Consider the following 18,473-nt stretch of genomic DNA (forward strand, 5'->3'; position numbering starts at 1 on the left):
GGACATGTAGAGCCTCTGTCTGTTTCATCCCTAGGAAGTCAGGGCTCAGGAGGCAGCCTCCAGGGGGCTCAGCTGGGAAGACCTACTGAGGTGCATGAGAGAAGGCACTGGCCTGGGTGGTATGGCTATGTCCCCACGGTGGCTAGTTTTATTCTCTGGAGTTTCAGCCAACTGCAATCCATCATGGTCTGAAAAGCTTAGTAGAAAAATTCCTGAAATAAACACTTGCTACATTCTAATGAACTTTTATTAACTATCAGAATCGTCGACTTTATAATTGGCTATTGTTGTAAGTATTGGTGTCTGTATGTCTAGGTGTATGTATGTAGGAGAAAAGATGTATATAGGGTCTGGGACTCTGGTTTCAGGTGTCCATGGGGGAGTCTTGGACCATATTTCCCACAGACATGGTACATGGCTTCTGGGCTCCCAGCCTTGCCACCTTTTATGTTTCTCGGTCTTTGGGTACATCATTAAGTTCTCGATATCTCTGGTTCCTCATTCATCAAATGGTAATGATCACAGCGATATGTCACAGAGTGGTTGTTGTATTAAATATATGACCAACTGGACTGCACATAACATCTGTCTCAGAATAGGTGACTGAGGAGTGCCAAGCTTCTCCAAAGCCCACAGTCTATGTAGCCTGTCTGTGGGACCACCAGTTTACTAGTGAGTGGATCTTCTGTCTCTGGGTTTGAAGGCCTGGCCAAAATCATAGGCATCTATGTACAGTGGCCTTGCTTTACAGCCTCCACCATTCATTCATTCATTCATTCATTCATTCATTCACTCATGGTACCCATGCCACAGCAGCAATATGTAAGTGTTGAGTTAATATTGACTTAGTCGGTTACATTGGAGAAACAAAGGGCTGTTGAGGTCCCAAAAGGGGCAGCTCACTTAGATGTGGGGAGCCAGGGAAGAAATGACATAGAGCCCAAACCAGATAAGGGCAGAGAGGAAAGCAGAAAGGACTAGACAGAGGGAGCGGCTCAATTGCAGAAGATGTCTGTGTGGACTCCAGGGGTGGTGGGAGTAAGCAGGACACAGGCTGGGATCAGCACAGGGTCCTAGAGACTCCTCGGGAATAGTGTGCTGAGCCCAACAGGACCTTGGTCCTCTCCTGGGCTGCATGCACAGGAGCATGATTGACCCCGCCTCCTTACCCCCTTTTATAATGTAGGTGCTGGGGATTGAACTTGGGTCCTCATGCCTATGCAGGAAGTGCTCTTACAGCCTGCTGAGCAATCCCCCAGCCCCAGCTGTGGGTTTCTAACAAGGCTTTGGATTCTTTCTTCACAGCTGTTGGAGGAGCTCAAGTGCTGGCAACGGGCAAGTCCTCTGGGACTGAGATCGGTAGGTGGCCTCTCTGCTTGCTCTGTGCACAGACTTGGGGCGACACCCTGCAAAGAATGCAGGTACATGCTGCTGCGTGTTCTTGCTAGCCAGCACATATTCTGCCTACAGGCCTGCTTGGTGGCCAACACTGTCTATCCTGAGAATGTGAGCCATCAAGGCCACCTCAGTGGGCTGTCCCTGATCAGCAGCCCTTGATCCCCCAATTCCTTATCCTATATCTACAGGCCTCAACAGCAGGCTCTACCATTCTCCAAGGTCCTCACCAATATTCATCTGCCCCCTTCTCGCAGTGCCCGCTCCTCTATATAGGGGCTTGCCTTTACCAGCAGGAAGCAATCCACATGTCACCTCCTCTAAGAAAGCCCCAGGACCCAGGCCTCCCGCCTGTCATGAGACATTACTATGAGCTCTGTGCCTGCCTTTCTCAGCAGACTCAAGGCCTCCTCTAAGATAGGCCGGGCCCTTCCCCGTTAGCTCTCAGGTTCACCATGTAGCAACAATTTTCATATCCTTGGCAGATGAGTCAGTGAGTGAATTCAGGGATAAGTGAGGTAGCATGCAGCCTGCCACCAGAGCTCGGGTGACCAGGTCCTGCTGAACTTGAATGACCCTTGAAGATGGGAGCAGTTCTGACAGCTGGAGAGACCAGGGACGGGGCCCTTGGGGAGGGGGGAGCAGTAGGGAGGAACTAGGAATGGAGAGTGGAAAATAATGCTAGCACAGCAGGCTGATGCGTGGGATATTAAGGTCCAGGAACGTGACCCTGGACTTCATCCAGAGCTATGGAAGGCCCTAGAGGCTGGCAACTGAGTCTTGAGTTCAACTCTTCCCTGTGTTTCAGATTTCAAATATGCCATCATTGGTATGGTGCTGGGAGCAGCCATATCTGCAGGCTTCCTCGCCCTGAAGATCTGCATGATCCGGAGACACTTGTCTGACCTAAAGAACACATCGCAGGGTAAGGCACCTGCAACAAACAGAACCCACACTGCAGAAGAAAGGACTGTCTGTTGGCCTTTTGTATTACTGTGATAAAACACCTGAGGCAGTCAACTTAAAGAGAAGAAAGGGTTTGGGGGCTCATTGTTTTGGAATTTTGGTCCATGCTATTTTTTTCAAATCTTCTTTCTTTACGGTTTGTGGTGAAACAATAAAGGCTGAGTGTGTGGAGGGGGAAGCTGGTTCCTCTCAGAAAGAAGAAACTGAGGCTCTACAATGCCCCTCAAGGACATGCCTCCCCAAGGCCTAAAGTCTTCTAATAGGTATTGTCTTTTAAAGGTCACCCAGCTTCCCATGACCACCATGTGCTGGAGAATAAGCCTTTAACATATGGGCCTTTGGAGAACATTCTAGACCTGAGCAATAGTAGATGGTGTCCTGTGAAGCCACCTAATGTGAAGCACTGAGGGAAACTCTGTAGCAAAAGACAGCACAAACCCACAAGCCTGCAGCCCAGGAACTTCCACAGAGACTAAATGGGGGCATCTCCGCATTATCTTCCCGCTGTGTCAATCTCTCTGTCACTATGTACTTCTGTATTCAGTAGCGTTTGGTATTCTTGAAAACTAAGCTTTCTGGAGAAAGATAGGAAAACCTGAAGTTAGCTTCAAAACGAGGCTTCTGTTTTCTTGTCCCACGGATATGATCAGATAAAATCGATCCCAGGAGGCTCTGAGGTCCTGAGCTCAGCCGGTTGATGGGCAGGTCCTACCCAGAGCAGGGCAGAGTGGTTGCATGTGACCCAGATGTGGCTTATGTGCGAGAGTGAACAGCAGTGCAGCAGTTCACAGTCTATGCTGTGTGAAAGAAGGGGCTCCCTGCAGGCACTGAGCAGCTTCTCTGTGAGCGGTGTAGCATAGCACAACAGCGATTTGCACCCCTCTCTCTGGAAGACACCCACAAAGCAGCCTTGGAGCCAATGGAAGTGATGACGGGGCAATTTTCTGGGGGGTGGTTCTGAGAATGAGGAGGAAGGGGCCTCTCTTCTCTTAGACCATGGCCCGTAAAGATACCTGAGGAAGGTGGGGGGGCATGAGGAAGCTTCTGGAAATGGGCACACTGGTCACTAGCACTGGGCTGCCTTTCGTTTTGTTTCCTTACCAGTAAAAGGACAAGAAGCTGTCTCCTCATCCCTCAGTTCCCGGCCTCCGTTTTCCTGAGAGGTTCAGCCCCTTTGCAAGATTCGGGAAACAAGCAGCAGGGGTTGAGGGCGATGGGCAGTATGGGGAACACTTGGTCACACCTGTGTGCCAGCCAAGGGACTCAGGGACTGGCAATGGATAGAGAGGTTCCAACAGCAGTAAGATGTATCCCTGAACCTCTCTGCTGGCTTTGAGCTCTCACACCTGCCAGCTGGATAAAAGAGTAAGCCCCCCTAACCCCCTAATGCTGTCCTTCCTCTCTTTAGAAATCTTCTTGTTGAAGAAGAGAAGCCCCAGGTAAGGTTGTTGCAGACTGGTCAGTGGGGTGCTATCCCCTACCCAACACCCCCACCTCGGCCGTTCTGTCACCGGCTTTCTCTAGAGAACTGAAATGCACCCCACAGGTCCTGCCTGCTACTCTTTCCATCTTTGGACCAGTGGTGGTGGTGGGGTCATGAGAGCAGTGGCCACATGAGTACCCTAGCCAAAGAGATTCAAGCTTGTCTTTGCATATCTCGGGTTAGACTCCTCCCCTCACCGTGCTCAGAATCATCCATGCACGGTCCACTTAGAATAAAGTCCGCAGCACCCCCATGACCAAAGTCTGTCTCAGGTTAAATTCACCCACTGGCATCCAGCAGCCTTGCTTTTTTGCATCCATGTCTTCTTTGGTCAGCCTGCCCCTGAGGCGTTTGCGGTCACTCTATTCTAACACAGAGAATCTCTTTGCTCAGATAGTTGCAAGCCTTGCACCTCATCTCCTTTCCACCTCTGTATCAGTGCTAACATTTGGTTTTAGATAGCCTGCCATCAGTGGGAGCACCTCATTCTGCCCTTCTCTTTCTTCTCCATGTGTGCATGTGGGTGTGTGCCAGGCTTGTACACATGTATATGCACATATGTGGATACCAGAGGTTTATTATGTTGTGTGTCTTCTTTAATCATTTTCCACCTTTTTTTTTTTTTTTTTTTTTTTTTTTTGAGGTGAGGTCTCTTACTGAACTCAGAGCTTGCTGTTTTAGGCTGGCAGCAAGGTGCAGGGGTGCCTCTGCTGCCCCTTCCAGTGCTGGGTTACAGGCATGTGCCTGGCTTTTGTGTGGGTGCTGGGGACACACTTGCTGACTGAGCCATCTCCTTATCTCTGGCTTTATTTCTCTCTATAGCTCTTTTCCAGAGTTACATCATGTGCCATTAAACTCTGTGGCTTTTTTTTTTTTTTTTTTTTTTTTTTTTTTTTTTTTTTTTTTGGTTCATTTCCCTCCCTAAAAATCAGACCTTCTTGAAAGCAGGTCTTTCTTTTTCATCTCTGTAGCCCTAGCAGGTAGTTCAGTGCCTGGAACAGAGTGTAAGCCTTTGTCTGTGGTGAACGAATGAACGAACAAACAGATGATGGCTGGATGAAGATGAGGCCATGAGACAGGTGCTGGGTGGCAAGAGAGGGAAGACCCCTCCAACTACAGGGGTCACAGGTGACAGCCATCTGAGAGTGGTGAGAGAGGGGAGGCACATGTGACTCTGTGGCACCTCGGAGGTAGCGAAGGCTGCACACCTAGTGGAAAGTAGATTGTGTCAGGGTGCAGGGAGAAAGCAAAGAGGAACCCACACAAGCACATGAGCCCTGGGAAGGGAGGACTCCAGTAGACGTTTAATCAATGAACGAGCCGTTTAGTGGGAGCAGGCGCTTCTCCCTATAGTGTGGCGAGGGAAAACATTGAAGAGAGGAGAAGTTTCATCTCCCCGGGGTGGGAGGACATTTGATTAAGCGAATGACTTTGAACCTTGTCCTGAAACGTGCTGTCCAGCATGGAGGACTCAGGGAGGAAGTAGGGTGGGAGTGGGGTTGGCCACAGTCATCCTCATGGGATTAGAAGGAGGGCCTGTGCAGATGGGAGCCCCCCTGGACGCCTCCTCAGAGCTCAGACTCTCCTGGAACACCCGCTGAATTGCAGCCAGAAGACAATAGTGGGAAAGTTCTGGATTCTTTGAGTCCATGGGGGCCTATTGGAGGCAAGAGAGCTGCAATAGCTGTTCAGCAAGGGACCCTCAAAAGCAACGAGCAAGGTCTATGAAGGAAGGGGAGGAGCACCTGCTGCAGAGGGAGGTAGTCAAGTCTCCTAGACTAGCAGGGGATAAAGCCAGGGCTCCTGGGCAACATGAGGCCCCAGGAAGCAGCTGAGCACAAGGACTGAGGCCTGCCCCCCACAGCCCGGCATCCCCCTCTGTTCCCAGGCTTGTCCTCAGTGTCATCCCTAGCAGGAAGTGAAGGCTGGCATGGCCCTGGTGGCAGCTGTGGCTCTTCTGCTTGCTGTGGTGGGAATGCTGGCACTGGCTGCAGACTTGGCGCTTGGACGGCATTCCTTTAGGACTATGGGGAGTTCTGGAGGGAGGAGCCTTCTCAAAGTGAAGCTGCAGTCTTTTGCTCAGTCAGAGCTGAAAAAAAAAAATGGGCTTTAAGAGGAGAGTCCGGTTTTTCCACAACCTTCCTTTTGACAGTAGCCAATCTGTCAGCCAGTGTAGCCCACTTAATGAAGACAAAATCCTAAATACTACACTTAGACTCCAGTGTGTTTGGCCGTTTGCCTCTCATACTGCTTTGAGGGGTTCTGGGGAAATCCTGTGTGCTGGGCGCAGAAGCTGAGGGGCAGGGTCTGGAGGTGCTGGTTCACCTGGTCGTTTCCTGGTTTACCCTCATGCTATAGCAAGACCGTGTTCTCTGCCTTGCGTGCCCTGGTCACCTGCACAGCTCATGGGCTGGACCCAGAATGGTAACTCACCAGCTGCCTGGGATGTGGCCACTCCAGGCCTGGAATCATGTCCCATCTTCTCTCTTGTCCTCTTTCTGTTTGAGAAAAAAAAAAAATCTTGAAATCTGCAGCAAAGTTGAAAAGTTGCCAACAAAATGTGTATGTTCCCCGTGCCTCTTTATCTTCTTTCTCTCCACAGCACTGTTCACTTTAAACTACCTAAGCTGAAAATTGTCTAATGTCCCAGTTCCTTTTCTTTCTTTCATTCTTTTTTGGGGGCGAGGTCAAAAATACCAAGAAGGAGATGGCGCTGCCTGCTTTGCGTAGGCATCGCCCTGCACCGGGAGGTGCATACTAACTCCAGCCAGTCGTCTTGTTGGTGATGTTTCTTTTGACAGTTTGGCTCAAGAAGCCAACACTTGCTCTCTACACTGTAGAGATCATGATGTCCTTTGTCAGTAGCAAATATTCTGAAGACTGATGCTTTGTGAATATACCCCCTAACAATTCCTCACCCATCAATTTCATATCTATTTATAATCTATGTCTGAGTCAGCTGTTGCCATTGGTGGTTACAAAAATATTGAGTCTCCAATGTTGGTACCTCTTCTGCGTCTAACAGCAGTCATTCATTTTTTTTTTGAGGGGGCACTTTTTATACTTCTTTCTTTTCTCCTTTTTATTTTTTCACTGCTTATTGTTATTCTAAACTTCACTGAATTTTAATCTATCACTCTCATAATTATTTGCTGCTCAAAGTGTCCCAAGTTGAGTGAGTGGAAGGTATTTCCTGATGATAATTGGGCCCCTGTGACAGCACCCTGCTGTCCTGGGGCACTTATCAGACTAAACATACATACACACATACACAGGCACGTATATATACACAGACACACAAACACACACAGACACACATACACAATACACATACACACTGAGAATGCACAGACACACATCTATACACATACACAAAGACACAGAGACACATACAAAGACACTCACAGACACACACATTCAGTCATATAACACACATACAGCACATACACCCACCCACACACACACACAGACACACAGACATACAGACAGACACACACCCAGACACTCACACAAACACACACAGTCACATCTCACATACACACCCACACACACAAACACACACACAGACATACAGACAGACACACACCCAGACACTCACACAAACACACACAGTCACATCTCACACACACACCCACACACACAAACACACACACAGACATACAGACAGACACACACCCAGACACTCACACAAACACACACAGTCACATCTCACACACACACACACACACACACACACACACACACACACGAGCATCTCAGGTTCCTTTTGTACTGTTCTCCAGAGTCATTCTTCCTCACCCTTTCCCTCAGATTTTATTCTGTTTTTATGGGGGATGATTTTTAGAAATCCAGATTCGGACAGCCTGGGTTGCATGCATGGCCACCATCATGTCATTTTTCCTAGGTTCTTTCAGTGTATATTTGTAAACAGGAATGCCAATCCTCTGAGGTCTCTGATGCGTGCCCATCTGTGTTTCTGCCTTGCCTCTTCTGAAGTGCAGAGCCTGGTTGTCTACCACAGCAGGATTTCCCCCTCTGTTTGATTCCAATCACCACACGGAGGAAGCTTCCTGAGTCACAGCAGTGTTCTGACACAGCGTGCCCAGCAAGCACCAAGGTGGCTCTGTAGCTCGTTTTGCCTGCAGAGTTCTGCTTTTCATGTGTACACAGCCAGAGTGATGTGTCCAACTTAAATAATAATTTTCTCTGTGTGGTTAATGCCACCAATTTGATGCATTAGTAGAGGCACTAATTTCTAGGTCTCAGGGACTAGGCTAGTTTAATGTTTTATTTAAAACCCTTAATTTTATTTTTGAATGTGTTAAACAGGAACAAAGGCCAAAGATGAAACTATTCAAACACAAATGCAGAGAATTCATTCTCTCCATAGTGCTGATGTGACTCTGCCTTGAGCTCACCCTCTCAGTGGCTGCTGACTGACCGAACCCCTGTCCTTGTCCCTTTCAAAAAACTGCATTAATTTTAAAAATATTTATATATAACCAGTTTTAGTTTTAATTTTACATTTATTCATACCTTCACAGATACATTTTGTGGTATTTTAGGAAATCTGATTCACTGACATTCATTCTGGTGTGTGAAATGAGCTATAGGTATAATTTATTCTTTCACATAGATGGCGACTTCATTAAAAACACTGGTTAAGAATACTGGACATGCCTATAATGCAAGTACTGGCAGGAATGACCCTTAGAGACCATCCTGAACTAGACAGTGAGACCCTGTCTCAAAAACAAGTGATTAGTCCTGGAGAGATGATTTGGCACTTAGGAGGACCTGAACTCAGTTGCCAGCTCACATGTCCCGTGGTTCATAACTACCTGTAACTCAAGCTCCAAGGAGATCTTACCTCTAACGGCACACAGGAATGTCCATGTGTATATAAACATATACCCTCCCAATAAACAAACGAACAAACAAATCTTAAACAGAAGCAATCCAGAAGAAAAATGGCAGTGCTGGCCCCACCATCTTCTTCACTGCCTGATTGGCTCTCAGTTCCCACACTTGCTTGGATGTTCCTGGACTTGGCCCCTGGGTCAGCAGTCAGCAGATACCACACTGTGACTGGTGAGGGATTCTGGGTATGCTCTGCCGTCTGGCAGGCTGCTTCCTCCCACCTACAGCATACCCACCCTGTGCTTTGTCCTCAGGGAAACATTTGCTAGTTTATTTCTGGTAGTCTTAGGCAACACTTTCCAGTCAAGTTCAGAATTTTGCTATAAAAACAAAATGGTATTTCAGTGGGAGATATGTTATTTTTATACATTAGATTGAAGTTGATTAACTTCATTGTGACATTAACCAGAAATCTATGGGGGGAATCTTATTTTATTTTTGATTAGCAAACGTGTTAATCACACATATTATTGGAGTTTAGTGTGCTGTCCCAGTCCACGCATCTGCCAGACACAATTTAAATGCTGCCACGCTTCCCCCCCCCACTCCAGCAATCAGTAGTATATGTTTATCCACCTGTGTTCAAGGACACATAACAGTGTTCTGTGCCTAGCTTACTTCACTTAACACGATGCCCTCCGGCTCTACCCATGCTCCCACACATCACAGGCTCTCTTTGTCGTTTATGGCTGTATCCGTGTGAATACACACCACAGACTGTCATAAAGACGCCTAACACGTCTGTTCTCATGTGTTTTGTGGAAGCTCTTGGGATTCATTCATAAGGGTTCACCTTTCTTAGTTTAGTCCTAGTTTAATCCTAAGGATCTGAACATCTTGTGTGTTTAAGGTCTTGGCCGTTACTTCTCCGACCCGGCCTTTGAGTATAGACTGCATTAGTTGCTCCTCATGGATGCTGGTATCATTTTCTCTTCAATCCCTTTGAATTTTCACGACACCCTGTCATCTGTTAAAGCACACCCCTTCTTTCCCAGTTCCTATAGCACTATTGTTCCCTCTTCTCTGACACACCTTACACTGCCAGTGTTAAGTGACAGCTGGCACAGAGCACTGCATGCCTTGTGCCTGATCTTGGCTGGGAATCCACTCAGATCGACTGAGCAAGAAGATGTCAGAAAAGGACTTTACCATGACATTAGTGGGCCACTTCCTCATCAGTGAAACATTTCTGACAAATTCTTAGACCCATTCCTATTTTCAAAATGCCCTGAGGCTCTCCTTGGCTCACCAGACGCAGAAGCATGTGTTGCTTTTATTCATCTATTTGTTTTCCCTTCTCTTGTTGGCCTACATGTGATTTGGAGAATATGGTAAAAATGTTTTGGCTTAACGGTCGTTCTAATTGTATTCTATCCAAAATTTCTTGTTCTTTCTCTACGCGTCCATGGCTGGGTCGTCTAATTCTGCTACTCACCGAGACAGCTTACGTCCCCTCACCCCCTACCTAGCTAGCCTGCTATTGCAGGTTGCATCTGCCTCCCAGGAGCCTGTTGATGTCCGCATTCACAGAGTTATGCCTCCTGTGAGAGACGAATCCATCCAGGAGGCACTTCCCTAGTTCAGGACTGCCACAGCCAGAGAGGCTGTCCTTCCTGGTCATCCGTATCTTCGGTACATGTTCTGAGACACACTAGCCTTTGACAGCATCGGAAGCCTTCTCTTGGATTTTCCTCTCCCCTTGGCTCCACTTCCTTCATCGGGTCTTCTTTTTTAAAAATGTTTTCATTAGTGTCTTATTTTATGAAATAATGGGTTTCTTTCTGACCTTTTCAGGAATGCATACAGTGAGCTTGGATCAGATCACCCCATGCTAGGTTGTTTTCTATTGCTGTGATGACAACTCTGACCCAAAAGCAGCTTGGGAGGAAAGGGTTGATTTCATCCTATGGCTTACGGTCTTTCCACAGAGGGAAGTCAGGGCAGGAACTGGAGTCAGAAGTTCAAAGGTAGCACCTGAGGCAGAGGCCACAGAGGAAGGCTGCTGACTGGCTGGCTTTCCAGGCTCATCCCACGGCCACCTGCAGAGGGGTGGCACCACCTGCAGCGGGGTGGCATCACCCACAGTGGGCTGGGCCCTCCTATATCAAGAAAACTTCCCCACAGACTTGCCTACAAGATGGAAGTATTTTCTTATCTGAGGTTCCCTCCTCCCAGATGACCCCTGTTTATGTCAAGTCGACAAGAAAACTCAGTGGCACACTGCCATTGCTCCCTTTTGTCCGCTACTATGCCGTTCTTGTTTCCAGCTTGCTCATTGTGCTTGAAGGTTCTCCTGCCATTGAGCTCTGTAAGCTTGAGTTTCGTTCATGCCCTTAGCCCTCAGGCACAGGCCAGGTGCTGATGGATGTGCCATCGTTTTATGGTTGCTGACTTGACTTGTCCATCATGTGTGTTCCCTTCTGTTGTTTCCCTGCCATGGCTCCTTCTATACCTGTGCTGGGATGTCAGTCACCAAGGGACTGTTGCTAAACAGGCCCAACAAATAGCATTTGCAAGGAGGGAGCAGCCAATGCAAGCATCAATGGGGCATCCTGTTGTTGCTATGGAGAACGCGTATGGGAAACTATGGTGTCGGTGTAGATTTTGTCTCCTTCATGGAGATGTTGGCGATGTCCACGAAGATGTCCCCTAGCCCAGGACTTGGTGCCCCAAACCCCAGCTCTAGGTGCTTGTGGCAGGGCCTCATTTGGTGACTTCAGACTTTTACTCTGTTTTCCTCTTCTTAATTCACGGATGGTGCCTCCTCCCTGCCTGCACTGGTACAGATGCTAACAACCTGTGCTTTGGAGTTGGAGGCATCATTTTTATTACATTCGCATAGGCCTCCTCACCTTGTTCCTTGAAGCATCTGCCCAGATCTGGACCTGTGTTTCACGTTACAGACAGTGACTGTTTCCCCAAATATTCTGATCAACTTTGAGGAATAAGCTTCTATGTACTGAAGTGGGCGAAGCTTTGGGTTTAGCGGGTAGTAACAACGTCGTGGCTGATATCTGGCCTCAGCACTGGCTGCAGGCATCTTTCTGTGCCATTTCGGGAGATGCCCCATGGTGCTGACATCTGCTGGCGAGTTCCCCGCACCTGCTCACTGTGCTGCCAACACACAGGGCAAACGGTAAGGTCACGATCCTTCTAACTGTGAGTCTTCCACATTTCTGCCCCTTTCTAGAGATGCCCAGGTGACAGATCTGTGAGGTCAGCTAAGTCAGAAGAGGCTTTAGGTGTTTAGAGTCTGAACACCCACTACTTGGACTCAATATAGGAGCAGGCATGAAAAGGACCACAACTGGCAGCACCTCTGTCCTGAGGGAAGATGTCACTCCTCTTCTGCAAGAGTGACTGCATAGAGGTAGTACATGAATCAACAACAGAGAAGAAAGAAGCCCCCAAATTTGTATTTCTCAGCCTAGGTGCCCATGTAGAAGCTGTACAAATGTCTACAACAACCTTGTGCCCACATCGATGGCACCTCATCCCAACATGGCTTGTGAGAACGGGAACAACCCCAAGACAGCTTCCCCAGCACTGAGGGTTCTCTAACCACCCAGGCTCACTTTCAGAACTCCAGGCCTCATAGTCTTGGCTGCCAGGAGGTTCGCGCTTCAAAGATGAACCATGTGAGCATCCACGGGAATGTGGAGCCGATGAGCCAGCATCCAGTGCTATCGATGGAAGACTGACCTTCTAAGGGAAGAGAAGACAGTCTAGGCTGGAGTGAGAGGATGGACATCACTGGCCCTGGGAAGGGCCTTGGAGCTGCACCTCTTCCAATGAAGGCAGGGATCAAGAGCAAGCCGGAACGGTGCCTCACAGAGAGCCGTGATAACGTAGGCTGTCCTTGTTACTCTCACATGATTTTGTGGTGGTATGGCATGGAGGGCCTCAGGAAACCTATGTGCTCTTGTCATCAGTTGAAGACATTGTGAGCATTCCCTCACAATTATATCATTTCTGTCTTGGAAGACTTGGCTTTTCTGTTCTGCAAGAAGACAGGTGGCTGTGTGGACTGGGTCTCCCTGAGACGGGTTTCCTTTAACATGGAGAGATGAGAGAGGAGCTATTTTTCAGAACGAAGTGCTGCGTTATAATAATGCCTGAAGTCCCAGGGTATCTTTTGTCTGACTTGAAAACACTGCTGCTCATTAGCAGCTTTTGTTAACTGATCACCTGAAGCAGTTACGTGGTACTCATAAGCAATCTTCGGTGTGTGAGATGGAATAAATCGACGTGTACTGGAGCTGGTAATTGATTTGTTTCTTTTAGCAGCATTTTAATTAAAGCATCTGGTTTGTGAATGGCAGAATCACTTGTGAGCGAGGGTGAATGGCTTTGGATTCTTAGACCTTGTTTTACACACACCTCAGGGTCGGCCCCACCCCTGCACCTTGTCACGTATTCGCCAGACACGAGTTTGGTGTTTCTCCTTGCCCCCATGTAAAGTTTAACAGAGAGAAGCACAGTCACATGGCAGTTAATGATGGGGACACTCTGAGGAAGGCATTGTTCCGTGCTTCCAGCCTTGGGTGAGCACCGTGCAGAGTGACTTACGTCAGAAAATTAAGATGGGCTTATGTCATCACCGGTGACGCCGTCTCATGGTACACTATCATACATGCTGTCCATTCTTGACTGAAATGCCATTGCTGTGTTCTTAGCTGACCAGAATCCTCTCCTCAGGTGGCAGGGAGCTGATGTCACGAATGGGGCAATGAGACCTCCTTAGCTTACTCCCCGAACCCAAGTTCAATGGCTTCCTTCTGGAAGTCCTTGTAGCTTTCGTGAAAAATTCTCGGGCCTTTCTGGAGAGCAATCTGCAGAGACTGGACTCTGGAGGACAATATCTCTTGACATCCCCCCTCCTCAGGAGCAGCTTCTCGGGAGGGGACTCTAGAAGACATGAGTGATTGTGTTAGCTGAAGTGTCTTGGGGATAGGACCATTCAGAGATGGTTGTCTCACACTCTCATTTGGGAACTCTGTAGCAGAGGCCAGGGATGAGGTAAGCCTTATTTTCTTGGCCTAGGAGACCATGGAGTCCCCAAAGCACATGTAGTCTCCTCAATAGCTGCCAACAGCATGAAGAACATCACACTTAAAGATCAGGAACAAGTGATTCTTAGTCTAACTATGATGGGGAAACTGTGGGGCTCAGTACCTGAAGAAAGAAAGGGGCAGGTGAGAGAATTTTCTGAAAAATTCAGTAAATTAAAAATAGACGTACCAATTTAATTTCTTTGTAGATGTTTAAAAAATATTGACATTTAATTTCTAAATAAACTCAAGACATAAAAATAAACATATGCACATATGTACACACAGCAATTGTAGGAAATAATGGGAGGGCTTGTAGGTGACGCTGTAGCTCTGCTTTGTACCATCACAGGCTAAAAACAGCTACACATAGACAGGATAGACAGGTGGAGGCAGATTTGTCAGCTTGATTTTCACATGAGTCAGTGTCCCTCTTTGTCCTTGCCACGGTGCAAGCAGGAGGGCAGTGTAGTTGTCCCAGCACTGAGGCAGCTATGATGGTGAGGACAAATAGGGTGGCAGAGAACAGAAAGGAGCAAAAAAGGGGAGACTGAGCCCTACTTTCAGGGTCAGCAGTCATGGGCTTGGGCTAGACCCACCTAGTAGGAAAGGTCTGCGGCTGAGCTCTGGATTTATAAACTGATGTTTGGGAGCCAGGATGGCTGGCTACATCTGGACAAAGTGAACCTCACACTTCCCGCAGGGGTTTTCCAAGAGTTCCTGTGGAGGCTGTGCCTGAGAATTAGGGTTAAAAACACATGTGGGGATGTTTATTCTGGAGTCTGTTTAGAGATTTCTGGGAGGTCCAATGAGACGGGGAGAGGAGAGAAGCAGACTGAAGGAGATGAAGGAGGCAGAGACAGCAAGGCTCTAAGCCCAGCAGAGCATGACATGAACAGAGAGAAGTGGCCATGGCTGGGGACAGCAAGTCTGAATGGGAGATGGAGTGGGGGATGGGGTGGGCTGCTCAGAGCCCAGCCCGAGAACTGATTCTTTTCCTCCTGGGTCATTTGTCACAATCTCAGACTTGTCATACTAATTAATCAACCTTCAAAAGTGGGCTTTTCCACTAGCATATTGCTATCAGATGACAAGTAAGTGGCACATCTCCAGGCTGTGAAAACAGAGAGGATTGTCACTGAGGTTCGGCAGGCCAGCCTCCGTTATCAGTGTGCCTAAGTCCAAGAGCTCATGATCGTGTGTGTGTGTGTGTGTGTGTGTGTGTGTGTGTGTGTGTGTGTGTGTGTGAGAGAGAGAGAGAGAGAGAGAGAGAGAGAGAGAGAGAGAGAGAGAGACAGAGAGACAGAGAGAGAGAGAGAGAGAGACAGACAGACAGACAGACAGACAGACAGAGACAGAGAGAATGGCAGAGAGAGAGAGAGGAGGTAGTGGTATAGTATAGAGTTGCAATATGTAGGATCTGCCTTTACATGCTTCTTTGCAAGTGAGACAACTTAACAGAGGCTTTCCTCACTTTCCTCATCTGTACCCTGGGCTGACAGTTATGCTCCTCTGTGCAGATAAGGCTCTTAGCCTACTGACACCCAGTGGCCCTCAGTGAACATGAGCTATTGCTTACCATTGATGTTGGTCAGCTTCCACAAACGTCCAACATTCAGAGGAAGCGAGACTAAGGACGTTTCCATTAGGGATGTTAATCTTTTAAGAGCTTTAGATTTGCCCATATGTTAGGAAGGCTGTTAGCATCCCCGCATGATGCTTCCTCCCATGTTGTTAGCATCCTGCACTGGTGTGGCAGACGTGACAGGAGGAATGAGCTGATGAGGAGTACATCACTGCAAACTGGAACCCTCACGTTTTATGTCCTTGGTTTTTAGTTGGTGCTCACTTCCTGGCCCAGGACTCAGGCTTGCGAGTCATCATGGCTCCTCAAGCCTCTTCAGATACAGAAGATTCTTAGAACTTGTTTTGAGGTAAAAGATTCAACAAAAGGAAAGCTTAATTGTTTAAACAAAGCCAAACAAGGGCCAGGTTTGGCCAAAGCTAAAGAACCTGCTTTGCAAGTGTGAGGTGTTAAATTCCCAGGACCCAAATAATTCATACACACGTGATAAAGTAGAACATGAGCACAGTATGGGGGAGGGGCAGTTCTTAGCAGCATGTTGTCTGCTCACCAAGAAAAGACACCATCTGTGGGCAGTGGAGGCTCTAGAGCTGGGCCCTCATTTTCCTCCACAAGAAAGTCTCACTGGAAAGTGTCTATAGTGCACTCTTTTACAAGGCAGCTTTTATTTTTCTGTTTTGTGTTTACATCACGAAGTGGCAGCAAGTTGTGAGCAGATCACAGAGGCTGAACAACAGGAAAAGAGTGAAACCAGGGCTGAGAGACACCCCATGCTTCTTGACAGGGTGTCGACAGCCGCTAGTTCTGTGCCTGTGGCCAGCAAGCTCTTTTCAAGGGAAGTTGCTCTGTGGACTCTCCCAAGACGCCCCAGTCTGTGTGGAACAACATGCTCTTCTTAGCCCCATCAGCTTTTGGAAGCCAGGGCCTGTCTCCAGCCCCTGTGCCTTCTGTCACATTCACCTGAGTCTACTCCTTGAGTGCATATGTGGAACTCATGGTCCTGCAAAGGCCCGTGAATTGAACGCGTGCTCATCAGCTTGATGAGACCCTTAAGAGTTGGGACCTAGAGAGTAGTCCTCCCATCAGTGAGGGTGAGCTGAAGGGATAAGGGAGCCCTGATCTTCCTCTTTCTTCTTTTATACCCTGGCTGTGAGGTAAGAAGTTCTGTCTGGCCCCCCCACCCCCACCCCTGTCAGGATGAGCTGCCACAGGGCCACAGCAATGGGGCCAACGAATAGAATTAATATGTACCTTCTTTTTGCAACTATGGGCCAGAATGACCTTTTTCTCATAGTATGTTGCTTTATCTCAGGGGTTTAATTAGACGGACAGGAAACTTGGCTGGTGTAAATCGCTTCACAGAAATAACTGGTCTCAGACACAAATAAAAGAAGAGTCAGAAAGTGATGGCTTCACCTGCTGCCTTCATCTTACCCTGGACTGCTTCACTCACACATATTCTATCTCTGCCTCCAACTGTACCTTGTGTAGGTGCACAATCTGTTTTCTTCACTTACAATTCTATATTTATGGACTCAAATAATCTTGGTTCAGACATTTTCAGAAAAACAAACTGTGTTAGTATTGATTACATACAGACTTTTTTCCTCCAAGTTATTCCCTAAACAGTAAGGTGTGATTACTTACATTATAAACACAGTGTTTGCATTACAAAAGTACCAGGTACCATAAACAATCTGGAGGTGACTTGAAGTATACAGGAGGGCTGTATAGCTTATATGCAGATATCATATTCTTTATATGAGGGATGAGCATTCTGTCACTCTGGTTCCCAGGGCTCCCACAGATTCCTAGGGACAATGAGTTCCATTCACCATATGAACCCACCACCACTGGCACTGTGCTGCTTCTGGGATCAATTTATTCATCCAGCAGGGGTAACGGTGTGGATACTAGCCCAGCGGGCTGAAGTGAGACCCTAGAGCGACTCTACTTCATCGCAGCTCTCTTGTATCTGAAATGAGGTTGATGACCATACAGGGCTAGGATCTGCTGGCCGCCTCTGTGTGTCAAACACTGAATGTATCCAATCTTGTAAATGTTCTACATACGTGCCCCTTCTGGACACATGAAAGACAGATGTTGCCCTCAATCAGAGGAAGCACAGGCAAGTAGGTGAGAAAGAGGCATTTTAGAGGTGTGAATGGGATGCTCTTGGAGCATGGGGGGTGGGGTGATGGGCGGGGGGGGGGGGAGATTCTAACCAGCAACATAGTAGCCTCCACCCTGGTGTGAAGGATTTTGCCCATCAAGAAAGAGTCCAGAGGATCATGTTCCTTGGTACGCACAATGTTACAAGTATAAAAAACTGTGGCAAAGCTAAAGGGCAGGAAAGTCAAGTGATCGGGGTTAAGAGTTCAGAGGAACCCAGGGTCCCACAGGTCCTGCCATCTTGGGACATTTGTCTGTATTCTGTGAAACTGGCTTTATTGTTCAGAAAGATATGAAATGGCTAGTGAAATGGAAGTTCAGAGAAGTGGAGGAAAGAATCAGAAGTCCTAACACTTGTCTAGGAAGAGTGTTCTAGAAGGAGAGCCAGATAGAACCAAGAAAAGGGCAACTCAGATGAAAGAATCAAGGCTGAGGAGACAGCTCACAGGGTGGAAAGCTTGCTGTGAAATCTTGAAGTCAAAGTTCAAACCCCTGAATGCACATAAAAAGGCAGTCTTAGTTGTGCAGGTTTGGTGGCGTACAGCCCTGACATGCCTGTGTTGTTGGGGTGGGGACAGGAGGGTTGCTAGCATTTGCTGGTTGCCAGCTTAGCTCCAGATTTGTGAAAAAACCCTGTCTCAGGGAACTGGGACACATTATGTCCTCTTGTGACCTCTTCATAGGCACACAGGCACAAACACATGTATTACAGGCACACACCCATGAGTGTTCATGCACACATCACACATGCATGTACACATATGCACACACATGGGCGCACACACACATGCATACACAACTGAAAATTTTCAGAGGTGTGTGCGAGCAGGGAAATGGTGGTGAGAATGTAGGCCAGTAGCATTCACATCCAGTGTAAGTCTGGAAAACAGCAGGGCCAAAC

The 18,473-nt window shown here is 47.8% G+C and overlaps 1 protein-coding gene across 1 annotated transcript; it reads left to right on the plus strand.

Annotated features, from left to right (window-relative positions):
• The first annotated feature begins 414 nt into the window (after positions 1–414).
• On the plus strand, positions 415–15,736 carry Tmem273 (transmembrane protein 273). The gene is made up of 6 exons (XM_051143330.1): positions 415–457; positions 1,306–1,359; positions 2,204–2,320; positions 3,770–3,800; positions 11,032–11,072; positions 15,654–15,736. Exons 1-6 carry the CDS (start codon positions 415–417, stop codon positions 15,734–15,736), a joined length of 369 nt encoding a protein of 122 aa, XP_050999287.1.
• Positions 15,737–18,473: the final 2,737 nt, after the last annotated feature.

Source organism: Acomys russatus, chromosome 3, assembly GCF_903995435.1.
Source record: "Acomys russatus chromosome 3, mAcoRus1.1, whole genome shotgun sequence".
NCBI lineage: Eukaryota > Metazoa > Chordata > Mammalia > Rodentia > Muridae > Acomys > Acomys russatus.

Excerpts from the sequence above, each read along its gene's own strand:
- Tmem273 (XM_051143330.1), top strand. The coding sequence starts at position 415 with ATGGCTTCTGGGCTCCCAGCCTTGCCACCTTTTATGTTTCTCG. Across the intron at positions 458-1,305 it reads GCCACCTTTTATGTTTCTCG|CTGTTGGAGGAGCTCAAGTG; the intron begins GTCTTTGGGTAC and ends CTTTCTTCACAG. Across the intron at positions 3,801-11,031 it reads TTGAAGAAGAGAAGCCCCAG|CTTGCTCATTGTGCTTGAAG; the intron begins GTAAGGTTGTTG and ends TCTTGTTTCCAG.